Raw genomic sequence first — 16,961 nt, 5'->3', positions numbered from 1 at the left:
CTTGGAAGTAGGGGATATGTTAAAAATCCTAATGATTATGGGCTTGCTTGAGATACTAGTGTTAGTAGTAGCAGTAGGCTATCAACAATAAAAGAGGCACAATGGTCCTTTTGGGGCGCAGTACAACTTCCTTTAACAGAATAATAATAATTCTCTATTTGCACGGTGCAAATTGTTTTCTCAGGTCATAGTCTTTTTTCTTATCGTGTACAAAGTGTTAATACAGCATTGTACCAAAAGAGGCAATTGGCGTTCACCATTCAAACCTCCAGTCGGTTTGAAAACTACTCGCGAAGAAGAACAAGAGTCGTTTATTTACCTTTTTTCCACATAGGAACTGTCATAAGTGCAATCTGATTGAACTGACATTGACGTGACATTCTTACTGCAAAAAGATTGAAATAGAACGCGCCGAGAGAACTTTGGAATTCCGTGAAGATAAATTGCTTGGTTCATTATCAAAAATGCGGCAAGTGAAAGCTAAATAGTTCGGATAATTTAGTCTTGTGATTTGGGAAAGTCGAGCGTGCAAATTCCCGTTCTTTCGAAAAAACTGTACATCGCACCGAGTTCTATTTTTGTACATAATTGTCGTGTGGCGATTATTACGCGAATTTGCCAACCTAAAGTGTGAAAGTTGGTGAAAATGCGGAGTCGCAGCAATTCCGGTGTCCGTCTGGACTATTACCAGCGGATCGTTCACCGACTGATAATGGCCCATCAAGAACCTGTGACTGGACTTTTTCCGGCCAGTCCCAAAAATCACCATGCGTGGATTCGTGATAATGTTTATTGTATTTTGGCTGTGTGGGGCTTGTCGATGGCGTACAAGAAAATCGCTGATCAGGACGAGGACCGGGCAAAAGCCTATGAACTGGAGCAGAGCTGTGTGAAGTTGATGCGCGGCTTGCTAATGGCAATGATGCAGCAGAAGGATAAGGTCGAGCGGTTCAAAACTACGCAAAGTCCACTGGATTCGCTGCATGCAAAAGTGTCGAGCAAGAACGGCCAAATTGTGGTCGGAGACGATGAGTGGGGACATTTACAGGTCGGTCGTCGATTGCGGGCAATTAGCAACGCGGAGAATAATGTTTGCTTCATTCCAGATTGACGCGACGTCACTTTACTTGCTGATACTCGCACAAATGACTGCGTCGGGGCTGCAGATCGTGTTCACTTTGGACGAGGTGTCGTTTATTCAGAATCTGGTGTTTTACATCGAGTCCGCATACTGCATACCGGTAAGTTTTCGTCATGCTTTTATTCATGCGGGAAATTTTGTTTGCGATATGTTATCATCGGCGAAAGTGATATGCCCCCGTATCTCCTTGATACGGAGATAATTTGCGATATCAATTGGCTGAGAGATAAGACACTTGAAATGTCTGAATGAATTCCCAGGGGGTATATTTGCGGTCTAATCTTAACCAGACGTAGCAAACTAATGTCTCTTTACTAAGTCCAATAGTATGAGTATACAAATTTGCAGCCCCCAGTTATCTTGTTTTGTCATCACATAGACTGCCAAGTATAGTATGGAAATGGGAGACAAATTGTCGTCCAGGCTTGATTAGCCGAATCTTCGAAGTGTGCAATTTGCGTTTAATTTTCAAATCTGCGTTTAGTTGTTGATCCCATGGTATAAGAAGTAATTAAAATAATGTCGAAGATCCCATTTTCGTAGAGAGGAATGCGAATGAGGCATGAGGCAATGTACCTAGTGCTATCCTTAGTCAAATAAGAAGCTTGAGACCAGGGAAAGTCATAAATACATTTTAGTTGAAGTTACTCGACAAACCTAAATCTTACTTGACCTCTCTGTTGACAGGTTCCGCGACAATTGAAGGTCTTTAAAATAAAAACAGCAAATAGAACCAACCAACAGGCTTTGGGTTCACAAGGGAGTTCATCAAAATCGGGACGCATATCGGTCCTGTCGAGGAGGGACGGCGAACTAGTCCAGACAAATTCGTCTCTCTACGCTAAATATTGGTACCCTCTTATAGCCGCTTCTGTTCTTCGTAGCTAGTCCGTAGGGTTTACGAAGGACAGTAGTTACCTTACCTGTAACCAGAGATTACTTTCTAGCACCTTCTGGTCAGTTCAGGCAATATCAATGGATATGTCGGCAAAGAAATATGCGGAATCGGTGCCATGGGGGCAAACACCTATCGTTGACTTGTACTTATCAATGGTTGGTTTAGTAAATCTTGAATTCCAAAACTGAATACCAAAACCGTTTCCTACAACACCATTACACCAAAACATTGGTCTTCGATTGCTGCCCTGCCGCTGCGAATCAAACGATGGTCACTTACCGAGAAAAAAAGAAATCTCTCTCATTCGTCTGCCGACCATTGCATCACTCATCCACGATTTTGCGCACTCTATCGCAAACTGCAGTGTTTTCTCGGCCTTGGACTTAGCCAAGGCATACCATCAGATCCTTGCAGTTCCCGAAGACATTCAAACGGCAATATGCACACCTTTCGGACTCTTCGAGTTCACTAGGATGACTTTTGGACTGTGTAATGCGGCGCAAATCGTTTCACCCTGTGCTGCGAAATCTCCACTTTTGTTTTGTATATTTGGACGATGTTCTGGTCGTGTCTTCCTCTGAGTCCGAGCACTTAGAGCACCTCGAGTGTCTTTTTCAACCTCTCCTTGTGGCCGGTTTAGTACTTAATGTTGAAAAGTGCAAATTCCTACAATCACAGGTGAGATTCATCGGTCACCTGATCACCCCTGGCATCCAATCGAACCCAGTCCTGGTGCAACCGATTTCGAGGTTCCCGCTCCCAAAAACTATTAGGGATCTGATGAGGCTGTTGGGCATGTTAAATTTCTATCGACGTTTCTTGCCCAAGGCCGCTCACCATCAATCGATCCTTAACGCCTTCTCGTCTGGACCAAAAACCAGAGACTCTTTGCACCTCTAGCCGTACTCGTCGATGCCTCAGATATTGCCTTAGGTGCTGCTCTTTACCAAAAAGTGAAACAAATTTGGCAGCTGTTGAGCTTCTTCTTCAAATAGCTCAATCCTCCTCAACGGAACTACAGCACCTATGCTCGTGAGTTACTCGCCGCGTACCTCGCAATTAAATACTTCCGGTATTTCCTTGAAGACAGCCACCAATTTTTGCTTTGAAGCAAAAGCCCGATAAAACGTTCCCTCGCCAACTTTGGCATTTGAGGTTTATCAGCCAGTTGACTTCCGACATCCAACAATTGACTCGAAAAGATAACGTAGTTGTTGATGCGTTGTCATGCGTGCCGCGTCCATTTTGACTTGCGTTTGGAAAAGATAACGTAGTGGTTGACGCTTTGTCACGTATTGCAGAGGTCAAGGTCCCCGCCATCGTCGATTTTCCGGCAATTGCCGAAGCGCAGAAGCACGACGCAGTTCTTCAGAGTTTGAAGACCAACTCCAAACACATATTTGCGGAGTTTCCTATCTTCGGCTCAACATGCGAGACCTCAGACAAGGGACCAAGGCCATGTATTCCGGCTGATTTCCGAAAGGAAGTATTTCATGCCGTTCACGATCTGGCGCACATATGCATTCGGATAGCGAATCGGTGAGTCATCGCGAAGTATTTCTGGCCGTCCATGAACAAGGACATTAATTTTTGGGCCAGAGAGTACATCGGATGCTAGAAGTGCAAGACTAAGTGTTCCCTCGATCCACTAAGCGTTTCCACACAATCCAAAGGTATCAAATTTAGTACCTTTTGAAGTTCATCAGTATTTCAGTACTCTTCCTCATTTCTTTAGTTAAATAAGTACTTTCCAGCACCAGACAAGTTAGGCCCAGATTTGTCTACATCAGGGTGATTCAGATCCTTGAGAAACACTACTACACTATTTCTTTCTTTTCCTGGTTGGTGATTGTGTTCTCCATTGGAAATGAGAGGGGCAAGGTTTTCATTTACATTTACAATTGCTTTATGAATCTGCGATATTTTTGCTTTGCCTTGAAAGCAGCTCTTCATTTTCATTATAATCTTGTCCTGCATGTTGCCCATATCAATCAGACCTCGTCCGTCTTCTGTTCCATCGTGGCTTTAAGTATCTGGCTATTTTGTAGCATTTCTAAATATTTGTACCACTCATCAGTTTGCATTTCTTGGATATTGGGTGATACCTCATTGATGTCTTTTCCCGGGTGACATTGCTTCTTATTATCCTAATTTTTCGACATTTATCATACCCAAACGACATTTGAATCACTAGAGAATGTTTGGCGTCGTTCCGGATGGTGAATATCATAATGTTACATGTGGAAATTCTCGAGTCAGGTTGTGATAATAGGAAAAGGCCTCCAACTGATGATACTACTGAGTACTTGACAGCACTCAAAATCTTTTTGCAACGCATCATATCGACTAGCAATTCGTATGGGTTAAGTAGATCGCCCCCAATTATTACGCGAGAGACGTCGCCGGCATAAAACTGGCAAGGGAATGCATGGCGAAGTCCTAAATTGAGCGCCAGAGCTTTCTAGTCCTTGATGCTATTAGAGACATAAAGGTGAAATTATATTGGGTGAGAATTATACTGTTTGTGATTTCGAGGAACAGCAAATACGTTCGCGCCAGTGTCGATCAAGATATTTAAACTCGCGGCAGTGTCGAAGATATAAAGGTGTTAACCGCCGAATTTGAGGCATCAGAACCAGTTTTTTGGTTGGTCTGCCTGCCATGAGCATGAACCATGGCACCGAGTCGCAAACAACAATGCTCAAATGTTTGTAGATTTCTGCAACTTTCACCACCTCGACACATTTTTGGAGCATAGGGTTTGCTATGAAATTAATCGGGTTCTGACTGACCGACAAACGAACTTCTAATCAGGTCGAATCATTGTAGATTTAGGGCTTGCATTTTGAAGGTGCGTAACAAAGCAGGGGTTGACATCGGCTCGAAAAGGACCATGATTTGATGTCTGCTTGCAGGAGCGTATAACGTCGGCTAATTCCGGTATTAAATTTTCGTCTTTCTTTCTGTAACTTCTTGCTTTTTTCCAACCTGCTGCCAGCCCTGAATATATTAGGTTTCAAGTCCATGAATAAGCTGAAGAATAACATATACAGAATCCGACACGGCACTTGGGTGCTGCTCGGTTAAATTACATCAGGGTGGCCACTCTAGCCATTCCAATAGATCACGTGTGATTACAATATTCTGTTTGAATGCGGTGTGCAGGTATTCCGAAATACAACATTCTTAAAAAAATGATAAAAAAAAACTACTTGAGAAAGTGTTTATTCTCAGCGAAACAATTGAAAAAAGGATGGTAGTGGGCCCAAGTTTCTATATCACGGGGTGAGATGTGTACGATCCTCTCTTTTATAGTTGTCTCTTGGTAATGCAATTACAATGGAAACGCAAAAATAAAAGTTATTGACGTTAACATTATTTATGCATAACAATTCTATTATATTTTTTGAAAAGTCCTATAAAATAAACAGCGTCTAATTGCACTACATTTTTCGCGATGGTTGAATTGTTTATTAGTCGTTGCTCTAATATGAATGAACTTTTTTAATGCTAAGCTATATATTCAAAGCGTTGTCCGATGATTGCTTCTTATTCTAGGACTATGGAATATGGGAACGAGGTGATAAAACAAATCATGGTCAGCCAGAGTTGAATGCGAGTTCAATTGGAATGGCAAAAGCAGCACTAGAAGCTATGAATGAGCTCGATCTGTTTGGCGCTCGGGGTGGCCCCGCTAGTGTTATACACGTACTAGCTGACGAAGCACATAAATGTCAAGCTGTGCTACAATCTATGTTGCCGAGAGAATCAAACAGCAAAGAATTGGATGCAGGTCTGCTGTCAGTGATTGGTTTTCCAGCTTTTGCTGTTGATGATCCCCAGCTAATCATGAACACTCGTGATGCAATCATAAGCCGACTACTTGGCAATTATGGTTGTAAGCGGTTTCTCCGAGACGGCTATAGAACGCCTCGTGAGGACCCGACCAGATTATATTATGAAAGATGGGAGTTGCGAATGTTTGAAAATATTGAGTGTGAATGGCCGCTATTTTATACGTACTTAATTTTATTCAGTTTATTTCAAAATGACAAGGCAGCAGTAGCAGATTATTCGTCGAAGTTGGAGGTGGGTTTATTTTATTTGTTATGTTGTTTTCAGATATTATATGTAATTAATTTTGTATCATAAATTGTTTGAAACATTCAGAGTGTACTTGTACGCGGGGAGGATGGTATATCTCTAGTACCAGAAAGTTATGCTGTGCCAAATAACGCTGTGTCGGCAGAATATGAAAAGCCGGGATCTCAGCGCCGTGAAGTGGTGGGTCGGTGTCCATTCCTGTGGGGACAATCTTTATATATACTAGGCAAATTGTTACAAGAGGTAAGTCATGTTCACTTTAAATACATTTACGGGATAGAATAAAGAACTGAGTAGATAGTTATCCTAATTTCTGTTTTTTTCGTTGGATGTATTATTTTCTATATTTTAACAGGGTTTTCTTGCTGTCGGTGAACTAGATCCGCTTAATCGTCGATTGGGCGCACAAAAGAAACCAGACGTTGTTGTACAAGTTGTGATAATTGCTGAAGACAATGAAATTCGTGATAAATTAGCTGAACATGACTTACATGTGCAAACAGTAGCTGATGTGGCCCCAATTGAAGTTCAGCCAGCGCGTGTATTGAGTCATTTATATACTTATTTGGGAAGAAATCGGAAGCTTGGCTTAACTGGTAGGAAGTCACGTGATGTCGGTATATTGAGTACGAGTAAATTGTATTCATTAAAAGATCGAATATTTGTATTCACTCCTCAGGTAATGTTTCATGGATATTTATGAATGCATCAGATTATTTTATTTATTTTTCATTTGAAATTCAAAGCGAATTTTGATCATTTAATTTTTTTTTTCATTAATTGGGAGAATTGGTATATTATGGTAGTCGGATGGTAGTCATGATAATTTTCTAGAATAATTTGATACCATACACTAAATTACAAATGCTAATTTCTACTCTATATTTACTGTCCCCAATGGTATGATTAGTTCGTCGATTTGACAAGATTCTACATCGCATCGGACAATGAATTATTGATTGATATACTAAAGGGTGAAATCAATTTTCTAAAATCAGCATGGCAGAACTTACTGGGACGACCACTTGTTACATTGGTTTTGAAAAAAATTCACCTAGGTCGGTTACTATGATTTTGTGAATTCCCTATGTTTTCTAAATTTTAATTTAGTTTTTTTTTCCTTTAATATTTTCTGTTGAATTTCTTTGAGTTTGGAGCGTTCTTTACGTTATAACCTTAGTACAGGTACATGGTGTTTTAGTCATAGTGTAAAGATTCATTTCGTTCGTGTCGATTTTAAGGTAACAATGAAATTTTGCTGTATTTACTGTAGGTACGATATAGAGCGATGCATTCATTTATCGCCCTGTAAATGGAATTTTAAATAAGCATTTCTAAGTTGAAACAGCTGAGCCTCGATGAAATAACGAGAATGCTGTCCAGTCTATTTTTTTTAATAATGCTTATTGCCCCATTGATTTCTGATCGAAATTTCGATGTGAATAATTGAAAGCAATACGTCGATTGGCAAGCTTAAATATTTTCTGCAGAAGTTCTTAACTGAAGCCTTCCAACTACTTTTTGTTCTTCGGTGTATTATATCGAATTGAACATAGGTCTTGACTTGCTCAAAGCTTAACATATCTGGTAGTGCAGTACTAGAAAAGGTTCCAAATTCAGTTTGAAAAAGGATAAGAAGTAGAACAAAGATTTGAATTGTGGAAGAAAAGCGTTTACACAAGATGATGGGTCTCATTTCTTTCATAGTTCAGCATGAAAAGTGTAGTTGCAATTAGGTTACTTAGGGCTCATCTTCAGAAGTCCGTCGCATTAAACCTGTTCTAGCTTCCTAGTAATTGTAATACCACAACATTTAAAGTAATAAATTTAAATTGGATTAGATAGGCACATTTTGGTCACGAAGCAGAAAGGGAGCTCGCGATCAACAAGTGAGAAGAAAACTCCCGAACTGTAACCATACCGTAAATGTTTTTATTCTTTGAAAACTTCAGCGTACGTGCATGTAACTCTCGAAGAGCCAAAAAGGCAGGGTAAGATTAACCACCAGCACCTATATGAAGCTTGATTCAAATGTCCCAGTGACAGGTGCTTGCATGCTTCTATGCTAGTCAGGCTCGTGAATATGGGGATGTTCGTTTCGACATTTAAGTTCTTCTTTCGAGACTATAAAAAATTGCATATTTTGCTCAGAGGCACAACAGGGAGTTACCCAGCAGTGAACCAGATATGGAAGATCTACGATGGACTAGATTCCTATCGCAAATGTTCACTTAGCCTCTAATGACGTGAAGGCTCGAGTTTTCGGTTGTGCTAGCACACTCTGGAATTCCGAGCTTTAATTGATTCCGCTTATTCCGTGCACCACAACTCACTCCTGAATACTAAAAATGTCCATCTTTACGTCCTACGCGGTAAACCATCGTCTACCACGAATTACAATAGCCATCATCATCCGAAGGGTTCGCGGGCAAAGCAAAATCCTAAGCAAACGCTTAACAACAGCAATTTGTTCTGCGACGTTCACATATGCCGAGCGCGATAACCCACGCTCGGGAGAAAGATTGGCATTGCCGCACTTCATTTATTAGATAAGCGGTGGGAAATCGGAAGAAAAAAATTGAAAATTATGTAACGATAGCAAATTTAAAAAAAACTCTTCTATCGGAATATTGCAATATTTGGAATCGAAACGAGGCATTCGTTAATGCAATCCACGTACTACGTTTCAGTATTCCGCACAAGCCGTGGATGATAACAAAGCGTAGACTGCTCTGAAAGAATATTAAACGAAGAATTTCATCGGCGCACCCGCCAGAGACCCTTGGACGTGTTGATTGCAAGGTGAAAATAACAGTGGATAGGTCATATTTTGATAAAAACGGACATCTCACTCCCCATAGCGCAGAATCTTGGGGGCAGGAGGTCGAAGCGCATTGCCAGGAACTGGTAGTAATGGTGCGTAGCTGTAGTTGACACACTACATCCCACATATGGGTTTATGCCGGGCATATATAAATCTTGACAAACAATAATCACAACTGATCGGCAAAACACGTTGAATGTTGTTTCAGCAACTACACCAAACAAAAATTTAATGAAAATTATTATAGAAAGTCGAACAAGTAGAAAAGTCACACCACACCTATCAGTTCAAGGGACCTAAGAGCTTAGCAGTCATTTTAATAGGTGTAGACAGAGATATTAATACTGATGAAATCAAAAACTTTGATAGCTGAAGGATTCAACACAAATCAATGTACTACATCTACATCATATCAAATTAGAGTGATGTCAGTCACTGGGGCGGTGGTTGACGCGTCAGCCTCTCAATCTCGCTGATCTCAGTTCGAATCACAGTTGTCATTGGTGTCTGTTTTCATTTTGTGTTTGTCTCGCTGCTGTGAGTTAATCACTTGCATAGCGTTAAGTGTGATGATAGTCAAACTGAAGCATAGCCTGTGTGGATGCCCTATACTCCACTAAGGAGTGAACACGCAACACTAAAATTCTTATTGAATAATTACACAAAGGAAATGATTCCGTACAATGGCAGAACTCTGGAAAATTTCATCCCACAAAATGATGTAGCTCTCCAGTGTTTACTTGATTTGTACGCATCTACGTAGCACAGCTTCTTGTTCAAAAAATGGTTATCCAATGCTGAAAATTGTAATAACCAGTTTACGTGGATTTCTTCCTTTATCCACGCTTGTAACTTGCCATAATACAGAAACCTAAAAGCTCTTCAAGCGTTGTATAGATATATTACCTCCTACAATGCCGAATAATCAGCCAACATTAATGAAATTGTGAGAGAAGCTTCTTCAATGGTGTGACCATGCAATATGCGCTAACTCACTAGCTAAGATGGACTTGAACAGTGAACTTGATAGGAAATGACCAAAGGTCGACCGAAACAGCGATGACTTGATACACTAGTTGCTGATTTGATAGGTGACTCCACCTGGAACAAACGTATGACCGAAAAAAATGCCGAATTTGCTCTAGAAAAGTCGACAGGGCTACTGAGAGGCAAAGGTTAAAGAAGAAGAAAAACGTCAATGCAAAATGTGTTTGAACAGACGATGCGCCATAACACCCAAATTTTACAGCTGTTTGTTGGTAGAAAATCACTGCGAGATCTCTAGGTTCAGAATTTCCTGCTTCAAAAGAAAATTGATGTGTTGCTAATTTCGGAGATCTTCCTCCTAAAGCAAATAACTTCAACATTTACGAATATTGTGAATTTTTCGGCAAGAAGCATCCAGGCGGTAATATTGATAGAGGTCTAGAATCGGATTATCTGTTGGATGAGTATTGCGAAGTTCAAGGAACAACAAGAAGAAATCAACTTTGAAAAGATCTGACGAGATCTAACAACTATTTCTTACCAAACATGACCCAAGGGGAAAGCCAGAAGTACAGAATCGCCGCTGAAACATTAGTTAAAGAGGGCTTTCAAGGAAACTCCAGAATTTGAAACTTATTTAAAGTATCTGCCACTTTCAGCAGCGTCAAATTAAATTGGTTACTTTCTTAACATCAGGCCGAGAATATAGCCTTGGTTACTTCCTTAAGGACAAACTTAGTATATAGGGACAAGAAATGATTGTAGAAATTCATCGCATTTCGGAATCCTTCTTGTTAAACGGATGCTTCGAGTGAAGTAAACATTTTTACATTTTGGGATCATCATATACGAGCAGTAATCTGCATGGCGGTGTTTTGGGTTCTGGGCTGTACCTTATTTTCACGTTAGACCTCAACCCAACAACTTTGATATTTATCGACGTTGTGGCACTCATGGATGCACACTCCAATCGACAATCGATAAATATAATGCTTGACTTTCACCTCAGGCTAGGGTAAAAGTGAAGATAATGAAATCCTAACCTGCTAGAGTGCTTTCGCACTAAAACGAGAAAGGCATCAATCCGTCTAGTTGAGTGGAGCTGCTTGGAGCTTAAAAAGTGAAATACCTTGCGAAGCGCCTTGATCGACAATTAAAACATTGAACTATAGCGAGTTCAATCAAAAATAATTACGAACGATGATCGGCTGAATGTTATGTGAAGAACTTAAAGCTGCAGCTGTCCGGGTGACTCAAGTGGTTAAAGCGGAAGGTCGCGGTTCAAATCACACTGGTGGCAGAGGGATTTCTTATCATGACTGGATGTCGGATACCAGCTGACTCAGCTGTGAATTAGTACCTGAGTCAAATAAGGGTAATAATCTCGGGCGAGCGCAATGCTGATCAGATTGCCGAGTACAGTGTATTGTAGTGTACCGTTAAGTCTTGAATAAAGTGCTCTAACACACTTCAAGGCTCTGATCCAATATAGATTGTTGCGCCAATGATTATTATCATATGTTCTAACGTTCTTTAAGGCTGAGAGGTGGCGGCTTTCGATCAACATGTGGTCAATTTGGTTGAGAGTAGTAAATATTCTATCAGGAATGAAACTGTTATTCTGATAGATAGCTACGATCAGACAATCACTCTGAATAAATTGGCTACAAATTTAATAGCTCATCTGCATTAACATACTTCAGTTGTTTTGATAAATCAGAATCAGAAAATCCTGTTTCTGGCTAGTTTTTTTAAGCTTTGATAAATTTACGTGTGTTGTTTAGGTAAGGAAGATAGAGTTCTTGATAAAAAAGTACAGTCATCTGCCCTAATTATATATCTAACCGTGAAATAGCAGACGGCATCAGCTGCGAATTATTCCTTCGGCAAGGGCCAATAAGCGAAAAGTTTTCTATTCGAACTTGTTTATCGTTCTACAAGTGTGATCGGAAAAGTTCATTTTCAAGTCTATCTGAAATTGAGTAAGGCTATGAATTCACGAGTGATTCAGTAACATTTGTTGGCTCGGTCCAAGGTAACGCATTTGCTCTAATAGTTCAATTTATGAGTGCACGTTCGAAGAAAATTGACATAGGGTTACTGTTCTATACAATGGTAGAAATTTTGATGGTGGATAGCACCACTTTTGAGGAAAATTTTTCCATGGAGAGAGAGAGAGAGTTATAGCGTTTTTTGGAAGTAGAATAAAAAAGCTTGAATTGCTCAACAAAATCACAATTTTCCACTGCCCTTATCATTTAATCCCAAATTTGATACCACTTTCAGAAACTACATAAAATTTCATATAAGTGGATATTTTTTCGAACTTCAAAACATTTCAAAGCGCAATATTGCAATGGTACTTAGAACTTACGAGTGCAAACAAGTTGCAACTTGTTTGCACTGATGAAGGGAACAAGTGGTTCCCGAAATATCGGTATTTGCAAGAATAAATACCCACACCAACGAAAAAGAAACAACAAGTTTTTATTACTTCAATCAATTGCAAAAGTTTGCCCATTTCGAAAGACATGTGCAAATGATGCGGTTAATTATGGGAAATTTATGAATATTGCGCATTAAATGCAGGAAAACGTGGTCTTGATATGAGGAAAATTGACTTAGATGTGATCGTTCTAATACTAAAAAACTGCTTGGCAGACGTTTGATTTGTTTCACTTCAAGACTACGTTTTCATCCAAGCGTTAAGTTTTCCATAATTAAGTCCTTCATTTTAAGATGTCATTCGAAAGTTAACGTAATGGTGCAACTTTTGTCAACTTTGCAAGGTCGAAAGTTCAAGGCACCGTTATAGATTAGATAGATGAAAAATCGATTTTGAAATTTCTTTAAAGTTCGAACAGTTATGTCTTCGGAGTGTCGGTGATCTTTACAACCGGAAACATTTCGATTTATATGAAATCTCATACAGTTTGTGAAAATCGTATCAAATCTGGGATTAAATGATTAGGACAGAGGAAAAGTGCGATTTTGTTGGGCAGGTCAAGCTTCTTGACACTATGTACTTACGAAAAACAATCCAACTCTGCACCGGTAAAAGATAGAGTGGTTATTACATGGAATAATTTTCCTTAAACGAGCGGTGCTATCTGCTATTAAAATTTCTATCATCGTGAACGGAACACCCTGTTTAGAGCTTTGGATGGCTGTAGTATTATAAACTGTTTTTTTTTGAGAGTTCTCCTGAGATGCTTTCCGTTCAATGGTTGAGTCATTGAAGTCTTTTTCAAATAGGACTCACACGTTAATATTTATGACCTCATCAACCAATGCCGCAAGTATTTACTGGAAAGCAGGCATATACTAGTTCCGTATGAGCAAAATATTAACTATTTTATTTTCGTATGTGGAATTTAGCCGCAGTCATAACTCAGATTTACGTAAGGAAGAGTAGAAACGAAGTTGAACAATAACTACGAATCGATTGTTTGAGGAGTAGTTTAGATAGATGAGTTCAAGTAAATGGACTAAACATGCACTTATACATATACATACATATTATATTATTGTATAAAAAAAAATTTATTGTTAATGGAAGGCTTGAAGTCATGACGGAAATTTTCGGGGTTTGCATGTAACTGGAAGATCGTTTACTAGATCTTTAAATATTGCCACTAGAATTAGAACTGGAAGGGGGGGAGCTACTGGGTTTCGGATTTCGAACTACAAATATTAGCTGTGATTTTTGTCTTTCATCTTTCTTCTCCCAATTTCTTAGACAGAGAGATGATGTAAAGTGATATATTGCTGATTGATAGTGATATCTGAAGGGATTATTAGATATTGTATACTGAAACTAAGGGTGACGAAGCTTGTTCAATTAGTAAATACAGCATTCTTTATTGATTATTGGTAAAATATTTGAATTGAACAACCTAAAATTGACATCAACGAGATCGGGTAGTTAGTGAGCAATGGTGAAGGTGGTTTTCATATATGAGAATGGCTTTGTTCGCACTTTCACGAGTTTCCTCTATAGGCAAAAACACGAATATTGTAAAAATCAATACACACCTAAAAAACGAACGCAGTGTTATATACCAACCATTTCGTACGTGTAATTAACAGCAAAGTAATGTTTATTGACTTGCATCGTTTTGTAAGTTTACAATTTACTTCCTAACATATTTCTCTTTCGTTTTACCATTCTCCCATTTCAAAATCATATTAGATTTCATTTCCAAAAATTTGTCTCTTGGATATTTTGTTTGATTTGTAACTATTGATCTACATGTGTAGATCGTTCTGAATAGTATTCGATTATATGACTTTTATATGAATTAGAAAAAAATTTCTTCAATCATTTATACGCTGTATATGTACAGAACTTTGACTACGAAGAATACTATACAACACGTGATCCTGATTTGTTAGCGAGCAATTTCACAACTAATTTAGCGTTTCTAACTAATAACTGGAGACACATGTTAGGCCGTCCAACCATAACATTAATGGCAACACATTATATGTTAGGTAATTATGTCTAGAAAGATTACTATAAAATTGATAAGTATTAAAAATTTTCTCCTAAATTAGTTGCAACTTATGAGTTTTCGTATATTAATGATTGACCAATTAAACAATATATGTTCAAAATTATTATAAATATTAGATGGTAATGTGTTGTGTTCGTCAATTTTAAGTGTTTCTCGTATCATAAGCTTGCTATCACCTTGCATTAGTTACTCATGGATTCATTCATGGACTCTTTTACTTTCAACTTTTCATATTTACTTATTCATTCTCTTCTTGAACTCTTCTTTATTCATTTGTAAAGATTAAGTAAAGATTTACATCTTTTCATCTCATGGATTTTAAGCTAATATTATTTAGTAGATAGCAATGCAATCGTTAAACTGATAACAAACGGGCCAGCATATCGTGGTATTGAAAATAGGAGGAAAGATTTTTGCATGAAATTATACTTTGATATTTAATTCTATAATAATTGCCTCTTTCCTTTGTTTTTTTTTTTGCATTTTGAGTAGGCAACTAACTTTTTCTGTTAAGATTTGTTTCTGGTGCAACGCAATGCTTACTACTAACTACTAACCTCTCAAGGATAATCTGATTCTTCTTACACTATCACGTGAATAGCAGATACTGTATTTGGTAAATGTAAATTAAAACGATAGAAACGTAGTTAACACGTTGAACTCCGCATATATTGACATGTTATATTCTTGGCTGTTCATCAAAGGCCTGGTGTGTCAACTTGTGTGACCCTGAGAGTCTTGAAGAACTGTTTCAACAGCTCCATCGGGAACAAAAAAAACGCTTTACTAGGCCCTCAAGTTATATGATTAAAATCGAAATTTCGTCTGCCCTAAGGGAATAAAGCACCATATTTCCGACGCTCAATGTTAACATCCATTTACTTTGTAATATCGTTACGACTTAAAAGTATTCATTGAATGTGAATGTGAAAGTGGAATCGAAATTGTTAATTTAGCGAATTCTCTAGAAACGGACACACGTGTAAGTATTAAAAAAATGCAAATTTGTAGTAGGATAGGATTAAGGCGTTCTGAGTACTGCTGAAAAAAAATTATTATTATGGCCTCGAAGTAGTTCTCTTCGTGCAACTCCATGATTTTTCTTTGTGACGTTCATGGAACTCAATTTCATTCACAAGGGCTCACTATTTTTGTGATCTCAAGGAAATTGCTGTAACTAGGGTAAATATTAAGTCCGTGTAAAGACTACGATCCGTGAGACAGTGCCGCCTATCGGGGATTATGTAGTCAATGAATTTGTTTGTTCTTCCTTTAGTTGACGGACTCCTTAAGCTGTTGCATATTTTGACCGATAATTGCATCATTTTTCAGTCTTTTAAAGTTTTATTCGAAAGTTTTGTTTTTGGAGCATTTGAATCTTTACTGTTTACTTCGTCATAGCATTTCATATAGTTCCTGCCTTAGGGTATACTTAAATTATCTTCCCTTCTTTCTTCGGTGGCACTCTATCCCAAATCGAGGGTTGGCCTTCCTTACTCATCAACCCCCTATTATCTCTTTCTTATAACAATGTCCTACATTTAGAAAAAAAAATTATAAGTGATCTGTAGACTCCGTCAAGTGAATTATCCAAATGCTTCCTTGGCATCTTTTTTGATAGGTTACCATTGGATCTATCTTTTAACACTGCTTTGTGTATCCTTCCCTAGTGCATTCGCGTGGTGTGGCCAGCACATTGCAGTTTGGAAAATTTGATTGGATTCAATGCTGGTGGATTGGTACAGTTCATGATTGTTATTTATTTGACAGGTATTGGTTCTTATCAGTTCTGATAATTTTTCTTTGCCTTTGATACTGGTGTTGAGCTTCACGTTTCGTCTTATAGCGTTTCTGCACTTTTCTCAACTTCATTATGGGGGCGGCCACATCAAATGCTTTGTGAATGCCAATAGTTCGCGTTTGGATTTCATATTTTCCATTTCCATTCTTTGTTGGTCCGTATACTCGAAATCATATTCGTCCATTATAAGAGTCTGTCTAATAGAAGCATTTTTATCGGGTTTGCGTCACCCTATGCTAACTCTAACTCTTGGAATATTTTCCTTAGATTGGTCTCAATATCCTCGTTGTTTGCGTACACCTCTAGTTGCACGGAGTTTGGCAAAATCGTACCCTAGGTATAATTGATGAGGTACTAGGTTGTTCAATAAGTTTTGCGGTTCGATAAGAAAAACACAATTTTATGGTTTAAAAAAATGTATTATTCACTCACTGAAAAAGTTCATTATTCAGTATAGTCTCCGTGAAGGTCAATACACGTACTCCAACGAGATTCCATTTTATGAATTCCATCTCTGAAGTGAGAATTTGGAAAATGTACTGTTATGACTTCATCATTTAATGAAAAACGCTTTCCACGCATGAATTTTTTTAAGCTTGGGAAGAGAGCAGAACAAGCAAACTATAAATAAAATTCTTTTCGCATCCCAAAAAACTGATGCTAATACTGAACTCGTTTCGGAGCGAAAA

The 16,961-nt window shown here is 38.5% G+C and overlaps 1 protein-coding gene across 7 annotated transcripts in view; it reads left to right on the top strand.

Moving 5' to 3' along the window:
* The first annotated feature begins 379 nt into the window (after window positions 1-379).
* LOC119658463 (probable phosphorylase b kinase regulatory subunit alpha) overlaps window positions 380-16,961 on the top strand; it is a 41,945-nt gene continuing 25,363 nt past the window's right edge. For 3 of the 7 annotated variants that reach the window (XM_038065873.1, XM_038065870.1, XM_038065867.1), the window contains exons 1-6: window positions 381-1,048; window positions 1,107-1,241; window positions 5,598-6,128; window positions 6,210-6,386; window positions 6,499-6,822; window positions 7,054-7,201. In XM_038065873.1, the coding sequence (XP_037921801.1) occupies window positions 647-1,048; window positions 1,107-1,241; window positions 5,598-6,128; window positions 6,210-6,386; window positions 6,499-6,822; window positions 7,054-7,201 (1,717 nt within the window). In that variant the 5' untranslated portion in view covers window positions 381-646. Of the gene's footprint in view, window positions 1,049-1,106; window positions 1,242-5,597; window positions 6,129-6,209; window positions 6,387-6,498; window positions 6,823-7,053; window positions 7,202-14,300; window positions 14,449-16,961 lie in introns of all 7 variants that reach the window. The other 4 variants (XM_038065874.1, XM_038065868.1, XM_038065871.1 and 1 more) reach the window with 3 other exon arrangements.

The sequence above is a fragment of the Hermetia illucens genome, chromosome 5 (assembly GCF_905115235.1).
Source record: "Hermetia illucens chromosome 5, iHerIll2.2.curated.20191125, whole genome shotgun sequence".
Lineage (NCBI taxonomy): Eukaryota > Metazoa > Arthropoda > Insecta > Diptera > Stratiomyidae > Hermetia > Hermetia illucens.
The sequence above is the reverse complement of the archived record's forward strand: the minus strand, read 5'-3'. Positions and strand labels throughout refer to the sequence as shown.